General features: G+C 32.5%; 1 protein-coding gene across 1 annotated transcript; it reads right to left on the reverse strand.

Moving 5' to 3' along the window:
• Positions 1-1,539: 1,539 nt before the first annotated feature.
• Positions 1,540-18,829, reverse strand: LOC140047091 (F-box/WD repeat-containing protein 5-like). Its single transcript, XM_072091905.1, has 6 exons — positions 18,742-18,829; positions 10,353-10,710; positions 9,589-9,766; positions 4,759-6,406; positions 3,851-4,060; positions 1,540-3,643 (listed from the first exon to the last, which is right to left on the reverse strand). The coding sequence occupies exons 2-6, from the start codon at positions 10,707-10,709 to the stop codon at positions 3,445-3,447; spliced, it is 2,592 nt and encodes an 863-aa protein (XP_071948006.1). The 5' UTR covers position 10,710; positions 18,742-18,829; the 3' UTR covers positions 1,540-3,444.
• Between the last annotated feature and the right edge of the window lie 183 nt (positions 18,830-19,012).

Below are 19,012 nucleotides of genomic sequence, written 5' to 3' on the forward strand. Positions count from 1 at the left end.
GCCAACTTTCGACCTTTTTATTTTTCGATAAAACTGGTTACTATAGCACAATTGACATGCGCAGAGCGCATTAATCGACACTGGGCATGTTTATTATGCTATAGTAACCATTTATGTCAAAAGTTGTTACTATAGCACAATTGACATGCGCAGAACCCATTATTCGTCTCTGCGCATGTTTATTATGCTATAGTAACCATTTGTGTCAAATAACAAAAGGGTCGAAAATCGGCCGTTTTTCGAAAATTTTCCTGTACAATAGTACAGGGATTTTTTTCAAAAAATGGCCGATTTTCGACCTTTTTATTTTTCGATAAAACTTGTTACTATAGCACAATTGGCATGCGCAGAACCCATTATTCGACTCTGTGCATGTTTATTATGCTATAGTAACCATTTATGTCAAAAGTAGTAGCGTACCTTCACTTTGCTTATTATTATTATTTTTAACTTTTTTATTCTTTCTGGTGGATCCAGGCTTAAAGCTCAGGTAGAGGCATGAATTTTAAATATAATATTTGGTTAATTGTACATAAATCAAATATTTGTAACAGAAATCAAGACGAAAAAACATCAATTTACCGTAATATGGTCAAATACAAAATTTGGCAAAATTCTTCCATAAAAACAAGGATAATTTTTTTTCAGTAGTTAGGTAGTTAACCTAATGTAATAACATGTCTGGTGACTCCCTAGATGGTGAAAAAAGATGGTGGATATACAGTGGATAATTTTTGCTATAGCATGAAAATAAAAATCTGAAGTTGAATAAAAATATCAGAAATGTAATATTTAAGTTATATTACCTATATTTAGTCATCTGATAACATTTTTTACCACACCGTTTATTTTTCATAGCTTTTTAAAATGCCTCTCTATTTACAAAATTTGTGTACAAAAGAATATAGATTTTACTGTGTAATTTGAACTATCCCCCCACTGATAAGAAAGTGCATATTTTCAACAAGCTCGTGTAACACAAATAAAATCCAAAAAATTATGAAATATAGGGGAAACTATAGATCGATAATTATTGGAATGTATGATCAATAGAAATTTTTTGCCCGCACCTGGCCTTTAAAGCCCCTTGGGGTTTAAATGGTATTCTCCAGGCATAATGCAACTATTATTTACTTAATTTCCAACCACTTGTATCTTTTATATTTTGTATATGTTTGCATTATGTGAATAAATTTGAACTTGAACTTGAACTAGTTACTATAGCACAATTGACATGCGCAGAACCCATTATTCGTCTCTGCGCATGTTTATTATGCTATAGTAACCATTTGTGTCAAATAATAAAAGGGTCGAAAATTGGCCATATTTCGAAAATTTCCCTGTACTAATAAGGATTTTTTCAAAAAATTGCCAATTTTCGACGGCAAAATATCGAGCTGGATATCTGATTTAAACAAGGCCATATACATGGCTGCAGTTGCATGCACACATTTACCAACCGACGGAGATAGTGATCTGTAGAGTCGCGTTTGCACGCGACTAAAAATGCTGATGCTACATAAAAAGAAACTATGAAATGACTAGAGACAAGGTTTTTGATGTGTTCTTATATTTTGTACACTATACAGAAAATCTTTAGTTAAAGCATCTTCTATAAATTCATGCCTTAACAAGGCAATGACTAACAAGGTTTGAGGGAAAATAAACGGGCCAGTGTAATGATTAGGAGGTCAATAATATACAAATATTGACTGAATTGGGGGGGGGGGGGGAGAGCGGTTCAAAATATAACCCAATGTATTCTTTACATTTTAACTGAACTTACTAAATCCTCTCTAAGTCGGCTAAAACAAAGTACAGATATGCCCAGTTTAACTGGTTTTTAGTTGCTATGGCAATAACTATAGACCGACGATTAACCAATCAGATGCCAGGTATTTATTTAAAGGTGCCGGTACACTATAAGTTAGATTGTATAATAATTACAACAATGTATTAAGAAAAAAATGTTTTTTTGCAGACTTTATAAGATTCAAAATCATTGTGATGTGCTTGCTTACTAGTGCCAATGTTTAGGTTCAAATCCTGAGGTACAATAAATTCTCTTTTTTATTTTAGATTTTCTAACTTACTATTTTACACTACAATATATATATATATATAATATATATATATATATACTACATATATAAAAATCACAGGCACAGAACAAGAGAAATTCTAAACCGCACGGCGACATACTGTTTTTGTTTTGTTTTTATATATTTAGGCAAATTGCCAAGGATAACCATAAGCGAATTCAATCACTATCCTTCTTAAGGGTAGCAATCCTGTTCACAATACAAACTCTACATAAACAAAGTCTTATTACAAGTCTTTGGGAGTGGAGTTATAAATTGACAGGACTTGAACCCAGGACCCTTGGATTGGTAGCCAAGCCTCATCATAACCACCAAACCAGAACTCCACTCCGAAAATGTATTTGAAATGATAAAGATTAGGAAATCTGGGAGAATGAGAAAAAGCTGATTTGAACCTCGAACCTTTTGCTTGATATGAAGATTATTGCGTTTGTTATTGTTAAAAATGGCAAAGATAAGGTGGAAAAAAGAAAAAAGTCCCAATCATGAACCCAAACCTTAACATGTTTGATATGCAGACATCCTACAACTTGACCACTGGGTTTTCTGTGGTATGAAAATGGTACAGCGAGACAGCACTAGTTTGCAATTGTACGCACCATGCAAGACAGATCAAACATTTTTTTTTTAAACTCTCTAAAATATCGACAACACAAATAATCATCATATCTATTCACCTAACACAAATATAATTCACAAATATGGCACCAATTTGAAAGAGAAACATTAAATAATATATGCTATTTAAACAAGATATACTATTAAAACCTATATTACTAATTATATTACTATTCATTTCAGACAAAAATTATTTTAAAATTATGCAAATTTACAAAAACAAAACGAGGAGTATAAATGGCACAGTGCCATCTATTGTATAGGGCTTAGTTGCCATCGACACATTTGTATTTCTGCAGAAAATATTTGGAATCATGGACAGGCTAAGAAAAAGGGTCAAAGGTTTTTTTAGCCCCATCTAAAGCGTGGTTCCCACTAGCACACAACGCAACCTACGCAACATAAGTAAATTCCCTTCCAATAATTGTGTTTGCCCTCGCCTATGTGTGAAATCAAACCTGCTTCTTGCACTTCAAACCCACATACTTTTGAGTATGTGCTGTACTATGTTTTCCAGTCTTCTTTTGCATTGCATTGTTGCATGAAATCAAATTGATTTGATGTTTGCAGCACTGTTGCGTCGTCGGTTCCCACTTGTGATTATGCAATACAGCACTTTGCATCGATACCTCGCTGCATTGTGTTCTAGTGAGAACCACGCTTAAAATAAGACAATTTGGTTATATGACATTACAGGAAGATAAGGTAATATAGTACAAACAATTTACAACTTAAGCGTTTGCCGATCATACTTGCTTCTTGAAGTCCACATTTTAATGGTGTTATCATCGCTGACCGTAACAAGCATCTCAGGGTCAAGTGGATTGAATGCTACCGAGTTGACAACATCGTTGTGTGACAGACGTGTCAAAAGTACACCATAATGCGTGTCCCAAATGTATGCATGTTTGTCTTCCGCCCCACTGAAAATAGAGAAAAAACTAATATTATTGGTTTCTAAAATAGAAATTCATTCATAAAACTTCAAGAACAATATATCAAAATAGCAAAAATGCTAGAGGCTAATGCCTTGGCCATGAAACTGTGAACTGATTTTTTATTTGGACCAAAGAATTTGCGATTAGTAAATAATGTTTAGTGAAACAACTATTTTTATATATTAATGTTACCTAGCAACATACTGGTCACTGACATCAAGATAAATAAAATTGAACTCATCATTCGGTGAGTATGCCTTGTGTCCATGGAAACGCTTCACCTCAGTCATGTCATAAAGGTCAAACATTCGGATTTCAATCTCTTGGGCAATTGGTGGCAGTGCTAACGGGTCTGAGATGCGGTATTCTGGTGGCCAACAACGACAGTTCACAAATAAAAACCTGATGGATATAAAAGATCACACAGTGCAGTAATGAATAAATAAGCATTTTACAACAGATGATATGATTATATGATATGATTATATATGATATGACAATGATAGGATGATATGATATGACAATGATAATATGATGATGATACGATAAGACAATGATAATATGATGATTATATGATATGACAATGATGATATGATATGACAATGATGATTATATGATATGATATGACAATTATATGATGATGATATGATATGACAATTACATGATGATTATATGATGACAATGATGATTATATGATAAGACAATGATGATTATCTGATATGAAATTGATGATTATATGATATGACAATAATGATATGATGATGATATGACAATGATGATTATATGATATGACAATGATATGATGATGATATGACATTGATGATATGATATGATAAGACAATGTTGATAAGACAATGTTGATATCACAATGATGATATGATATCACAATGATATGATGATAATATGATATGACAATGATAATATGATGATTATATGACAATGATGATATGATTATGACTATGATAATGATATGATAAGACAATGATATGATGATGATATGACAATGATGATTATATGATACATATGACAATGATGATACTGTACAAATTCAATTCAAATCAATACTTAAAAAACTGTGTATATTGAATTGTTGTTATCACCTTTGATCTGGCGAGAGAGCCATGCCAATAGCATGTCCATTCAACTCAATAACATGATCAACTTTATCAAAGTCAATTCCTTGTTCATCACCCAACTCAGCAGCGGCGGCGTCGTCCTGTCGGGGTAAATGGAAGACACCATTTCCCAGAGGGCCTTTTAATGTATTGCACATTTCTTTTCTGATTTTCTTGATCCCAATTTGATGTGGAGTGTAAGCTTTAGAACCCATTGTGAAGATTAAATGCTTGATTTCTTTCGACGAGCTCCGTTTGCTCCGCCGTTTGTTCCGTAAATGTATTGCGACTTCGTGAGAATCTGAAAAACTACTGCTTGATAGGTAGTTCTCATCGTTAATGTTCTTTGAGGTCATGATATTACGTGACCTGTCCGATTCCAAATTGAGTAACCTCCGTTCTGAGTACTGTATTGAAGGCTCATCATCTAAGCTATCTGTACTACCAAATGTAAATTTTTTACCCCAAGCTCTGATAACATCACTGGCACTTGCGCTATCCGTTGCAAACGTCCTACAGCCCAGGTCCGCGTCTGGACTGGACAGCATAGTGTCTGTCGAACTACAAACTGACGCTGGACATTCTATGGATGGTGCTTCGCGGAAGGCTTGTCGCGATGTTGATGGGCAATCATGGGAATCTCGTTCATCTCCATTACGCGGCCACTGTGGGTTCACAAACTCTGACGGACTTTCTATTCTTGGAGATCGTATTGCTGGTGATCTTCTCGACTGGGAACCAGAAGGACTAGCTTGGGATTCTTCCATGCCAACCTCTGGATCAACACCATCAATTAAGATCTTTAGGATGTCATAATCAAGATGTCCACCTCTTCGCATCTCTGCTTCTCTGACACGCATCCAGAGTCGTTGATAGCAACTGTCTGGATCAAGTTTCGCTGCTGGAGACACACCAACAGTGTACATTCCTTTCAAAGTTGTGCGCTGACTCTTTCTCGTAAGGTCTGGTGGAGTACTACTTACATAGCTGACATCACGTTTCAGTGAAGAACTCTTTGGAACGACTCCCGTTTGCGGCATGTTTTGAATCGGTATTCTTGGTGACACTGATCTCTTAGGTTCGATCTCTCCAGTTGAAAGAGCAGGACTCAGTGGTGCTTTGAAGCAAGGTTCACTTTCACTGTGATGAAGAATTCCTGTCTCAAACGACTGGTTAATATCTCCTTCACTACATGTTCTCTTTCCATTATGATGTGCACTATTATTGATCTCTCCCGTTCCCTCAAGATCACTCTCCCAAGCACTGATCCTGTTCTCAATCTCACTTTCGCTAGAGCTATGGAAAAAGTCACTAGAACTTGGTACACCAGTACTTTCGGCTGTCATCTCCTTCGCGTCATCGACTGCGATACCTCTTCCGAGAGCGCTACAGTTTGCGACCATAATGTTGCGGATGGTACTGGCATTAATGTTGAGGAACTTAAAGATACGCATGACTACAGATTCTTGCTCCGAGTCGACCTCTTGCATTGCTTTGTTTAGCCAGAGGGCTGAGCATGATGATAGATTTCCCAGGTAGTGCAAGTTACCAGACAGTAAGTATGAATTATTCAACCAACATCCAAAAATGTCATAGGGTTTGTTTAACACACGAGCCTGAAGATAGAATTCCTCTGAAAAAAAATAACAATAAATAACCAATCAATGTCTTTAATATTGTATTGTATTATTTATTATATCTCTATCTTGAAAATCATATTAACGATTTAAACTTTGTAATTTAAACAGTTATCATGATTAACCTTGGTTCCCACTAGATTACATAGTAAGGAACAACTCAAATAATTTAGCCAATTACATGCGATTATTATTATTTTTTTTAATTTGGGGTAGTAACTGATCCTTCACAAAACAGATTGGTTTGTAACCATGCGTTTGCTATGCTCCATTGGGTTTGAATTGCAACATGCTATGTCTCCAAAAAAGAAATAATATTGAGTATAAACGAGAGATTTTGAGAGGCTGCTGATATGCTATGTATAAAATGAACTATTATTATAATATACATCAAACATTATAACAAACAAACTACAGCATTATAGATGATCTGTTGATCCTTTAGTGCTTGATTACCTCCCCTAATGACAATGTACAGAAAGTGACAATGTACAGAAAGTGACAATGTACAGAAGGTGGCAATGTATAAAAGCCATTAAAAGCTTATTTCCGCTAAAAGAATTCACGAGCTAGGACAAGTTAATCTTCCGTGGGGACGTTCAATTGTAATCCATGTGTTTTGTTCTGCTAATAGTTCATGGTTATGTTAAACGGGTTTGCTGTATACAAGTTAGTTTGATAACATCACATAATTATTATACAAAATTAATCTAAAGGCAAATGATGTGGGTCTCAGTGGCTGAAGATAAACATATTAAAATATAAAGCAAAACACATTATTCCTTTGTTAGGGATAATGAGAGTATTTGGAGAAGAATATAAAGCAGCTTATAAGCGGTTTGGAATATCACTTGTGTATTTTCCTTGGGAATTCTCACATGATTAGAGAGCCTTGGCAGCTATAACTACCAATTTCAATCCTCTAGCTAAAAGCTTTCTTTTTCCAACATACTTTTTATTAATATTAATTTAACCATTTTTTCTATGATAGCGTGCACGCATGATGGGAAGGGTTTGCGAGCAAATGTCACAACATGTACGTACATGATTTGTGACGTTTCCTCTCAAACCCTTCAAATGGATTGCACAATGACGTTACTTGCGAAATCAAGCTATTTGCTATAAACCTTTGTATATCCAAAATGTCTGCAAGCTTACACACACGACATAAGAATTAAATAATATTGTTTAAAGTTAATTTTAAATTCTAGATATGCCTAAAGTCTGGTGCACACTATAGCTATCGACTGAGCCAACTGGGACAAGTAACACTTTGCTCAAAGTATGCGCCGGAGAATTTGTGAGGAATCGGCCATGCGTTCCGCTGAGGAAAATATCTATCGTGTTTACTCTTTTTTGGTACGCGTGTCATTTTCCTCAAGTGTGCGCCGAACATGAGCTAATAGCTCACTAAAAAATGACATGTTCTAATTTATTATAATATGTCAGCGCGAGCCATATATCTAATCAGAAAAACCCGTTTAGTGTGCGTCCGATCAAAGTTTGCGGCAAATTTTTGATTAAGCAAAGCATTACTCATGCCAGTTGGCTCAGTCAAAACCTTCTGGATTCCCGCTCTATATATTGATCTTGTTTACATTCAAGATATTCCGAATTCTCATTTGTTCGTTTGTGAATTCCGAATGAAGTTCATGAATATACATTAGTAAATGTACTGGATCCCACGGGAAAGATGAATCTAGCAACATTAATGCATGCTTTTAAAAATCCTGTTAAAAAGATATTTTCTGGCACATTTGCTTAATGTATTGTAAAGATAGGATTACTACACATTAATGTTTTATGCACATATAGAGTCAAATTTGCTATGTTCTTTTATGGTGAAAATGTTGAATATAACAATGCTCTTTGTGTACAGGTACATGGTCATGGATGCTGGACTTTTTAGTAGTTGTTTTTTCATTCAGAGACATTTTTTGTTTGTTCTCCTATTGCACATTTTAATATAATAATTTAGGCTTATAAATATATAGTGCTTTATACGAACGCCTCAATGTACTTTACAATAAAGACGGCATACAAAATAAACCGTTGAAATTTATATTAAAAGCTGCTTAGCCGATATAAAAATAACTGATAATTGATTGATAAACAGGCATTGTGGATACAATTCTCAAATAAATAAATAAATAATAAATTCATGTCGTCATGTAAAACCTGTTTTGCGATGACTAAACATCCAAATATTTTGTTGAACTATTTATTTCAAAAACTACGTATTATTATTGTTGAATATTATTCATTTCATATGTTTTAAAAATAAAATTGTTTAATTGATAGTTTTTGTAGTTAATCCAGTTAAAACTGCTCGACAGTAATTATGAAAAAATGAGTCATAGAAGAATCTGTTGCATTTGGACTGACGCCAACTATAATGAACATTAGATATGACATGTCACCTTGACTTAATAAAGCCGCATCAAACCCACCCATTTGCCGGCCCGAGTATGTCTGTCTGTCTGTAGGTCTGTTGTCTAAATATGTTATTCATTTTGTAGGAATTGACTGTAAGGAACGAATCAATGGTTTAGCATTTTGACATAGTTATGCTATGTTTTTACTATGTGACTATGAAATCATACATAACGGCAATTTTTGTATCATTACTAGTTAAATCGGTGTACTAATCAAATTATGATCCTAGCACAGCTTATTTAGAAGGTATGGTTAGTTTGTTGTGAGCATGTGCAGGTCATGGTCAATTAACAGGCAATATTTTCAGTGCAGCATAGCCAAATGAAAACACACTGATTTAGTTCATTTTGGTTGAGCCTGGTGTCTTCAAATTTCATTTTTTTCCTATTCAGTGTTACTGTTAGTTATAAATAATGAAATGAATTTCTTAAATTGTGTAGCCAAAGATGAAATACAAAACTAGCAGGGCACTCAGAGAATGTAAACCTCCACCAGGCATATACAAAAGGAATCACATGTTAACATACAGGATGAAACCATCCTTAAAATCTTATGAAAATAGGTTAATAACTTTTTGAGAAATCCTGCTAACTTTAGAAAGAACACACACACCCAACTGACCGGAAGTAACTATGTTTTCTAACATCAAATTCAGATTTATCTGCAGTTATTGTTAAGTTAATCAAAATTGTTTAATGATTTTGTTTGATTGCAATTCCATATTAATCAGTTAAATGTCTACCTTTGATATTGAAGACTGCTATTTCGCCAGATGTACTGTTAGGTCCAAAGTGAACACCTGATACCAGTAGAAGTGTGTCTGTAGCATTGAATTGTGAGAACTGAGTGTACTGCCACCTAAATAGTTCCTTCATGCTCTGACTGTAGCGGATCGATGCTGGAGGACCGGTCTTCCAAACCTGCAGTGTCAAATATTTTTTTACAAAATAAAAGAGTTTATTGTGATATAGTTACATTGGTTGACAATATAAAAACATACCATACTATTAGGAAACCTCCCAGGGTAAAGTTTGCACTGTATATCACCAAGTACTCCCTCCATGCTCTAGAGTGCAATCTCTCCCAAAATTTAGACTGAATATGTACCCATATGACTGCTCAATTCCTAATGTAATCCACTCGCTAATTTTTGCCAGATTACATATCCAGACCCTTAGCACTACTCGGTCATATATGGTAAAAGTTATACCTTCACAACCCGAAACTAACAAAGGAGTCTCCCAAAAAATACATAATTTAAAAAAAAAACAATTGAAATATATTATATTAAATTAAAAAGCAAATTCAATATATGTTATCAAACTATTTTGAAAATTACCTTCATCAACTCTCCCAATACTTGAGGTAAAATGGGTCCCAAATTTATTAATTAAAAACACCAAACTTTCCAGAAAACCAGACATATTAGGTCAGCCCAAAGATGTCCGTTATTGGGAGAGTTGACTGTACTCTAAAAATTGTACATAAACTTTTTCTTTATATTACCTTTATGGTACCATCTTTTGAACAAGAGGAGAACATTTTGCCATTGTGTGAGAAACTGACGTGCAGCACTTGATCCGTGTGTTCCCGTAGCACCTGACATTGCACCTTAGGTGTGTGATACGCAAGCCGCTTGAATTCACGACGATATGATTGCTGGTTTTTGGGCAGCTTTATAGATGTGTCTATCTTCCATTCGCGATATAGCAGTTGTTTCCATAGTAACTCGTCGTGGCTGATCCGTAGCCATGATTTGCAAGTGAGGGCGCATCGTTGGAGCTCCTTGGACGAGAGGAAACTGAAGATGTGTAGGATGAGGCTATCTGGCAGACACAGCCAGATGCCGTGTTTGCTAGCCATTCTGTAAAAAAAAATAAAAAAATCAACATATAATAAAAGTCACAATCATTCTCTGTTTTGCTTCGAATTGAAAAATAATTAACGTGTTATAAAAATTAATTAATCCTTACTGTACTTTTGTATAACCAATCCTTTGGACACCTGTATTAAGTGGTTAAAATGAACAAAGGGCAATATTTATTGTAGTATACCAATCCCTATTTAGGGGACACCCCAATTAAGGGGACACTTAGTCTTTGTTGGGTCCTGAAAAGGTGTCCCCTTAACAGAGGTTCTAATGTATTATGCAAGAACTAGATAAAGCTGTATTCGTGCAATCTCAGAACACTTAAATTACACATTGCATAGCCTACTAAATATCAGTATCCTAGCCAATAGTAAATTGAATAAATATTATTTGTTCGCAATGATAAGTATTGACATTTTGGTAACCAGCATTTCCTTTAAAAGCCAAAGATGGTCACGCAGGTTAGGCCCTGACGTATGCCAACAGGTTTAAGAGCGAAAGATAAAAGCAGGCCTACAAATGAGGTCTGAAGGTCGTCGGCCTATAGTATCATACCCAAGTTCATCACTAATTTATTTAAAAAAACATTTTACTGTAAATTCAAGGTATTGCAACTGGTTTTGGCTGGATTCCCTCTTTTCCTACTAATTCAATCAAACTGTATTAAGATGAATTACTGTAGATAATAATATATAAGATAATTCGTAGTAGTAGTAGTCGGCTGAAAAGACAAATTTATTTTTAATGTAAAGTCCCTGTGTAAGCTTTGCAAGTTCAAAAAGCTACGGTATTTTAAAACTATTTTTTGGCAATTTTTTTACATACAAATTTTAAATGTAATGCAATGTTCAATATATTTGGAAGTAATAATTATGTACATATTTTCATCTGATTCCGACATATGGCATTGCATGCACAGTATCATAGGCAAGTTCTATAATACAGTTATCATATGTATCAAACTTGTAATATCAAATCAAATGGTACAGTAAGCAGTGATATAAAACATATAAAGCACTGACTTATAAGTTAAAGATGTATTGTCCCTCAAAATCGTGAAAAATAAAGATTTATAAAATCAGACTTGTAATAACCCATTTTCAAGTTTTAATGAAGTTATTCACTTCCTAGAAAGAAAAAAAATAATAATAATTTCACAAACGAAGCAGTTATACTTAACCAAAAACCCATTGACAGCTTGTTTTATCTATCCAATTTTTGGTCAAAGTGATTAACTATTATGTGACATTAAAATGGCATATTAAAAAAAAAATTATTTTTTCAGGGGGACAAAAATCGTTAATATACTGTAGTTTTAATAATTTGTTTTCAGAATAAATCTTAACACTAAAGCATTAGTAGATTCCCATCTGTTTTAAGTACATTCTTTTAAATATTTATTTTTACTGATATTTCTTTTACAGATCTTGAGTGTCTCCTTCTTTTTCCTGAAGCAGTAGATACGCCCTAGATTACTAAAGTAAATTTTAACTTGAGTTAAATTTTTATTTTACAACTGTCCCTTGGTGACCTTTCATTTTACCTTTAAAACTAGGCTCTTGCGCGTCACGTAAAGTCGGTATAATTAACTGATTTATTTCTACTTTCATTTTCATAATTTAAAATCAACACTGGATTAATAAAAGATTGACAAAAAGATTAGTTACATTTGAATCACAAATATCTTATTTATTAATTATAAAGTTTGCAGTGTTTTCTCTCCGAGCCACCAAACTAGTTTTTTTTACTAAACTATACTGTAAAAAAAAATCAAAGTATTCACTTAAGTTTAAATCAAGAGTCCAATATCTGCCAAGATGTATTCTCTCCCAAACATTTTTAAAGGTGAATAAAATCAACTGTTTGTAGTTTTAGTAAGGTTATTCTCTTTTTAAGCAGAAAAAAAAACAAACAAAGAAATGATTTCGCCATAGAGATATTATCTCTATGATTTCACTTACAAAAAGACAAAATAATTTGTAAAAACTCTAATGTGCTTCTGGATAACTATTTATTATTTCCATACATTTTTGTAGTTAATTGTTTTTTATTTATTTTTTATTCAATTTCTGCCATACATTACAAAGAAGACAAAACAGTTATAAAAAGAGGCAAGGAAAGACCAAACAGGTGCTAAACACCTATGCTAGTTGGTAAACCCAGAACAGAGCACAGAAAGATGAAATAAAAATAATTACGTTCTACAATTAAAGCATCTACAAGAAAGCAACCAACTACACACATTTTCAATATCAAAATCATTTAAAAAAATAAATATTGAGATAATTTATTAATTTGGTTTAAAAGAACTAAATATTTAAGTTGCGAATTTTACCGGGTAAATTCTGGTAACATGTGGGATATATGATTGAAAAGAAGATTCAGTTCTGCAGCGACAAATATCAAAAAGAGTACCAACAGAAGAAGAGCTACGAGTAACACGTTGTGGATTGCGGATATTAAATAAATTGTCAATATTAAATAATTTAACAGGAAAAATAGCATTCAACAAAAAATTGTTCTTCAGGGAGACAATATCTTTGAAATACAAGTACACCATTACCAATCCTACATTTTCTACTAATTTCTATGGCCCATTAATTCTTGTAGCACCCTCTATTAAAATATTGGATTTTGCAGGTCTTCAGAGGCCAGAGTTGACCCAGTAAGTTCGCAGTCCCTTTGGACTGTGTGGAGGCCTTTTTGATATATAAACAATGGATTTTATTAGAATTTATTCAAACCATGCTACTTCTATGCAAACAAAATTGGTTATCAAGTACTGTTATTTGGTTTTTGTTTTCCTTGTGCATCAAAGTTTTTTGGGACATTCCGATTCTCTGGTGCCACAAGCATGCTCTCAAATTTGGTAAACACAGCCGATGATGCGTGCAGTATGTAAAGAAGAATTTTTTTAAATAATAAATTAGTTGAGTATGCTAAACTAAGTACCAAAATCGTGTCAATCATACCCTGGAGTATTTATACAATAAAACTTGTCTTGCATCAGTGTTCTCAGCTATCGTTAATTACACGCTTCAAGTATCAACTGTACAACAATGTAATCCATGGATTTAAAGTTTATTTCTATGGAAACGGTAATATATCTAGAAAAATTTGCTAACATTTCAAGTAAAAAAAAAATCGCAAAAATAAAAGATCATGAAATAGTTGGAAAAATTTAGGGACACAAATTTTGTTAAAGGGCTGTACAGAATTTCTTTGGAAACGGTAATATATCTTTACAAATTTGATAAAATAAAAAATCATAGATTTATAGAAATGATTGTATTATTAGTAGGAATCACATTTCAAGGGATGTCCTTTTGAATTTGGTGGGGGGGGGGGGGGGGGTGTCCAAAAGGAGGTATTCTACTGTATTTCTGCTGGTCACCAGAACAATGTTTCTGGAATTATTTAACGGATTGATTTCAGATTACTTATTTCAATTCAATATTTTAATTTTTTTTTTTTGTGACCGCAAATCAAACTTCACCCTTGCCCATTTTCGTAGTATCTACACTATCAATTATCAATATTTTTTGTTCATTTAAATTTGAATCTTTCATTTAATTAAAAAGAATTACAATCAGTAAAATATTTCAATTTAGAAGCAAAGCAGAGTGTCCCCTCAAGGCTTTTACAAAATCCGATATACGAGATATTGATATTTTAATTTTTATAGCTGGGCGAAATTACAAGTGGCTTGAGAATGATCTAGGAAAGACAACGATCTACCTTAATGAACATTCCCAATTGGTTAGGATAATTGAATATGACAACAACTGGTGAATTTAAATATGCTGTCACAGTAATTACCAATGGCAAACCCACAAATATTTTAGTACACAGTTCAATAGAACATGGTACCATGTCATTTAGTCAGGGGATATACATTTATGTATTCATGTATCAACATTTTTATAATTTTTTTGATGGACTACACTGAAGTTATTTTTTTTTTCCTAAACCATTTTCGTAGTATTATCAATATTTTTTATTCATTTAAATTTGAATCTTTCATTTAATTTTAAAAGAATTACAATCAGTAAAGTATTTCAATTAAGAAGCAAAATCCGATATACAAGATCTGTTAGTGTGCAGTCTTTCAATTCCGACCTACTCTCTGACGGAATGAAGAAACTGCCAAGGCTATGCATCTAAAAGTTCCTTTGATTACAAGATATTTATCTAAATTTTAATATAAAAAAATGTATTGTTGTATTGTAAATTTGTATTCATAATCTTCTTATTTATAGATTTAAAAAGTGTTTGTATAAATATTATCCATAATTATTTCAATAAATCCGGAATGTTTCCAACCAGGGGACAGAACAAAAAAATTTCATCATTATCGAAGACACCAAATACTATACTAACTACTGTAAGGCTTTTTAAAATCATTTTATTAAGCAGGCTTATTTATACATGTATATCATTGTAAAGCTGACCTAAATGGGACAAAATGTCTGAATTATTCCAGTAGGAATCGCCATGGGGTCAAAATCGCTGACCCCTGCTATCCTTTCAAACAAGAAATTTCATGAAAAAAAAAAATTATTTATTTAAAATTAAAATTTTACTTTATTATAAATTTATTACGGTATTGGCATAGAATTATATGTAACTGAAACTACAATAATCTTACACAAATAAATCATTGGTTTTGGTTTAATGTTTGTGTACTGTGCGACAAAAGTGTTTATGAAATGCCAACTGGGAATTAATTAAATCTTACTGAGAGTGCTCTCTGAGGTCACGGCTTTAAGTCGCTACTCAGCCAGATTAGTAATTGTCACATCAGTAAATAAACATAGTTTTAATTTGTTTTCCGTTTCATATTTAGTTACCTTTATTGTCACTAGATTAGGAACAACTACTTGAAATCTTGATATTTGTGTATTTGTATGGATTTTATTAAAATCCACACAAACTGAATACAAAAAATAGTAGTAGATAAAAGTAATAAAATATTAAATCAATCGTGTTGCGTAGCACTTTGTGTAAATTATATAAATCATACTGTTAAATTATTGAAACAGTGCTTATATTCGGAACATGATCTCATAATCGCGTCGAGTATTGTTCATTGGCGAAAGTTCCTGATTTTTTAGTTTTATGTTAAATGTCTCTGATAATTGACCGAGTACAATATAATGGTCAAATTTCAATTTCCAGATTATTTCTTTCTTTCATTGTAAATTTGAGAGAAGATATGACAAAAAAATACATTTTAATTAAAATATAACTCAAATGAAAACAAAATAAAAATATATGGTACCATTATTCAAAAATGTTATTATCTCAAAATCAATTAATGTTTAATCACTAGGGATGTTGTTTAGTACCCTTTATTTTGTATATATTTTCTAAATTTATCATCACTAATTTGCCATAATGTTAAACAAAAATAAACCTAAAACAGAACAAAAGTAAACCAATGAGGCAGAATTACCAAAACACAATATAACAATTTAGATATCTTGCTCCCTCTCTATGGCCTCTATTACTTTAAAGTCTTCACCATTTGTGGAGAAGGGAGGGGGGGCTAGGTTACACTCCTCTTTCCTTCAGTGACTTGCGGGCAACCCCTTCACCGCCGCGGCCACTGATAACATTGTACAAAATATGAATCTCTTTATAAATACTGATATACAACAATAATAATTAATATTATTCTATAAACTTTACCACAATGTATTGTCAACCAATGGGTAAAACCTACACGATGAACATAGGAATAAAAATCTTTTTTATTATCTCAAAATCAATCCTACAACCGCCACTAATAAATTACAGTATATGAATCTGTTTATAAATACTGTACTGTACAACAATAATGTTATTCTATAAACTTACCACAATGTTACTCAATGGGTATAAACAAACATCACATGAAACACACACAATGAAGGGAAGTGTGACGACTCACAACAAAGACCATATTAAAATGTGCAATGGCTCAAAGGTGTACATTTACACGTTATTTATACCATGTTTGTAGTAATGGAAATATGAAAATTGGTTTCATTTAGACAGGAAACAGAAATTAGTCTTCATCGAACTATTGTGGTTTCACTCTAATGTGTTATTGGCAACTTGGTTTATTCCACTTCGGCAACAGATGGGGTAAAAAAGGAACTGAAATATTAAGATACTAACACAAAGGAAATGTAGGGTTTATGCTATGACATCATAAATACCTTGGTACCGATTCAAATCTTTAATGTGTTTTTTTTTAAAGGGCCAAAAATTCTGAATTATTTATACAATACTGAGTAATACTATAGGATGGATTGGGTATAGAGAGTACTTTAGGGTTATAATTAAATACACATTTTGTTTGAAAGGTCAAGCTATGAATGCCAAACATGGAAATTGAAAGAAGCCAAGTTATACCCTATATTTAGCCCGTCTTATCCCACTTTGCCTTCTACTGCTAGGCTTAGGGAATTTTGATACATAAACAGACCGTTTTTGGTCATGACACATAATTTGTAAAGTGGAGAAATAAGTTAAGGTATAAACAACAATTATTATCAAATGGGACCTGTATAACATTTGAAGAAAACAACAAGTATTGTCAAATGGGACCTGTATAACATTTGAAGAAAACAACAAGTATTGTCAAATGGGACCTGTATAACATTTGAAGAAAACAACAAGTATTGTCAAATGGGACCTGTATAACATTTGAAGAAAACAACAAGTATTGTCAAATGGGACCTGTATAACATTTGAAGAAAATTAGAAGGGGTGTGATAATAATATAAATTATAATCAGATTGCATTAAAAATGTAATTTCCAAACTATTGTGTCCGAATTTAGAATTTTATCAGAATAAACTTATTGTATTTCCTATAAGAGATTTTTTGATGTGACTGTCATTTTTATTATAGTATTTCATGTATAAATCTATTTTTGTTACTTGTACTGTACCATTTGTTTTTTTGGATTGCTATTTTTATTTATTTTTTCAAAGTCAATTTTTTTAAGCAGATTGTTTGTAAATAAAAGGCAATGTGCCAACCCATTATTACAAACTCAATCTGTAGGCTTACAATGTTTTAAAAAAGTATAAAAATAAGAACTCAATGTTATTAATATTATGCAATATTGTATTGCAGAGTTCATATATTAATAATAGCACTTTGTTTTCGTAATTGGATAACACTACAGATTATTTATATTAGAAAAAAAACAAATTGATTCCAGGAATGATATCATTTCCAACAAGGAACCTTAATTATGTTCACATAGAGGGTGCCTTGTGGGAAATGGAATGTTTGTACTACTGTATAGTAGTATGCTTTGTTTAAAATTAAGGTCATGTGGTTACTACTAGTCCTGTGCATCAGTAGGCCTACTTTAAATAAAAAGCTTATTTAATACTGTATTTATTATTTTCAAAAAACAAAATTTGACGGACAATACCAAGGTCAAATGGATGTGACAAATGAAATAGTACGGTTACAAAATTATAATTTCATTTATTTTTAGATTTCTTACTAAACCAACAACTATCATAACCTATAGGCCTTAGTTGTTTTCATATAAACTTGAGATTTATTATTCTAAATTAATCCATACTTTTTCAGTTATAAGCATCAATAAATTATTAAAATAAATTATTTAATTTATAAAATAAATTAATTCTTAAGCTAATTAAATTGGGAAGTCAACCATCCAAAACACTGATATGATATACCTAAAACTTAAAAGTATTTAATATTATAATAATTAAAAATAAACTGCTACTTTACAAATTACTGGTGTAGTTCGTTTAAACAAATCTAGCTGGCTGGGTCCTAACCGGTTATGAAAAGGGTCCAATCGTCCCCTGTGTCCCCCAACAGAACAGCTGGTTACCTCTCCTGGCGGTCTAACTAAATGGCTTGCTAAAATTATTTTTGCATAAAGTAGTAAGCCTAGCTAGCTCCTATCTAGCTAGGCCTACGTAGGGCCTAGGCCTAGTCTTTGTATGTACTCAACTATAAATAATCGCAATTATAAAACAAACTTACGAAGAACTCTTTCTTGACAAAATTTACGTATTCGATCGATGGAGGTAAAACAAGCTTTTCATAATTGCTGTAAATTAATGAAACCAACCTGCGCAATTTTTAGAAAAATAATTTATTTTTGTTTTTGTGTGAGCGCCACCAATAGTTTTCTTTGAAACGTGTTTTTTTTTTTTTTTTGCAGATCGAACAAGTTTCGGGTTTTTCTCACAGATGACAGACATACGGAAATTAAATAATATAATAAATAATAATCTATATAATTTTAATAAAT

The sequence above is a fragment of the Antedon mediterranea genome, chromosome 4 (assembly GCF_964355755.1).
Source record: "Antedon mediterranea chromosome 4, ecAntMedi1.1, whole genome shotgun sequence".
Classification (NCBI taxonomy): Eukaryota; Metazoa; Echinodermata; class Crinoidea; order Comatulida; family Antedonidae; genus Antedon; species Antedon mediterranea.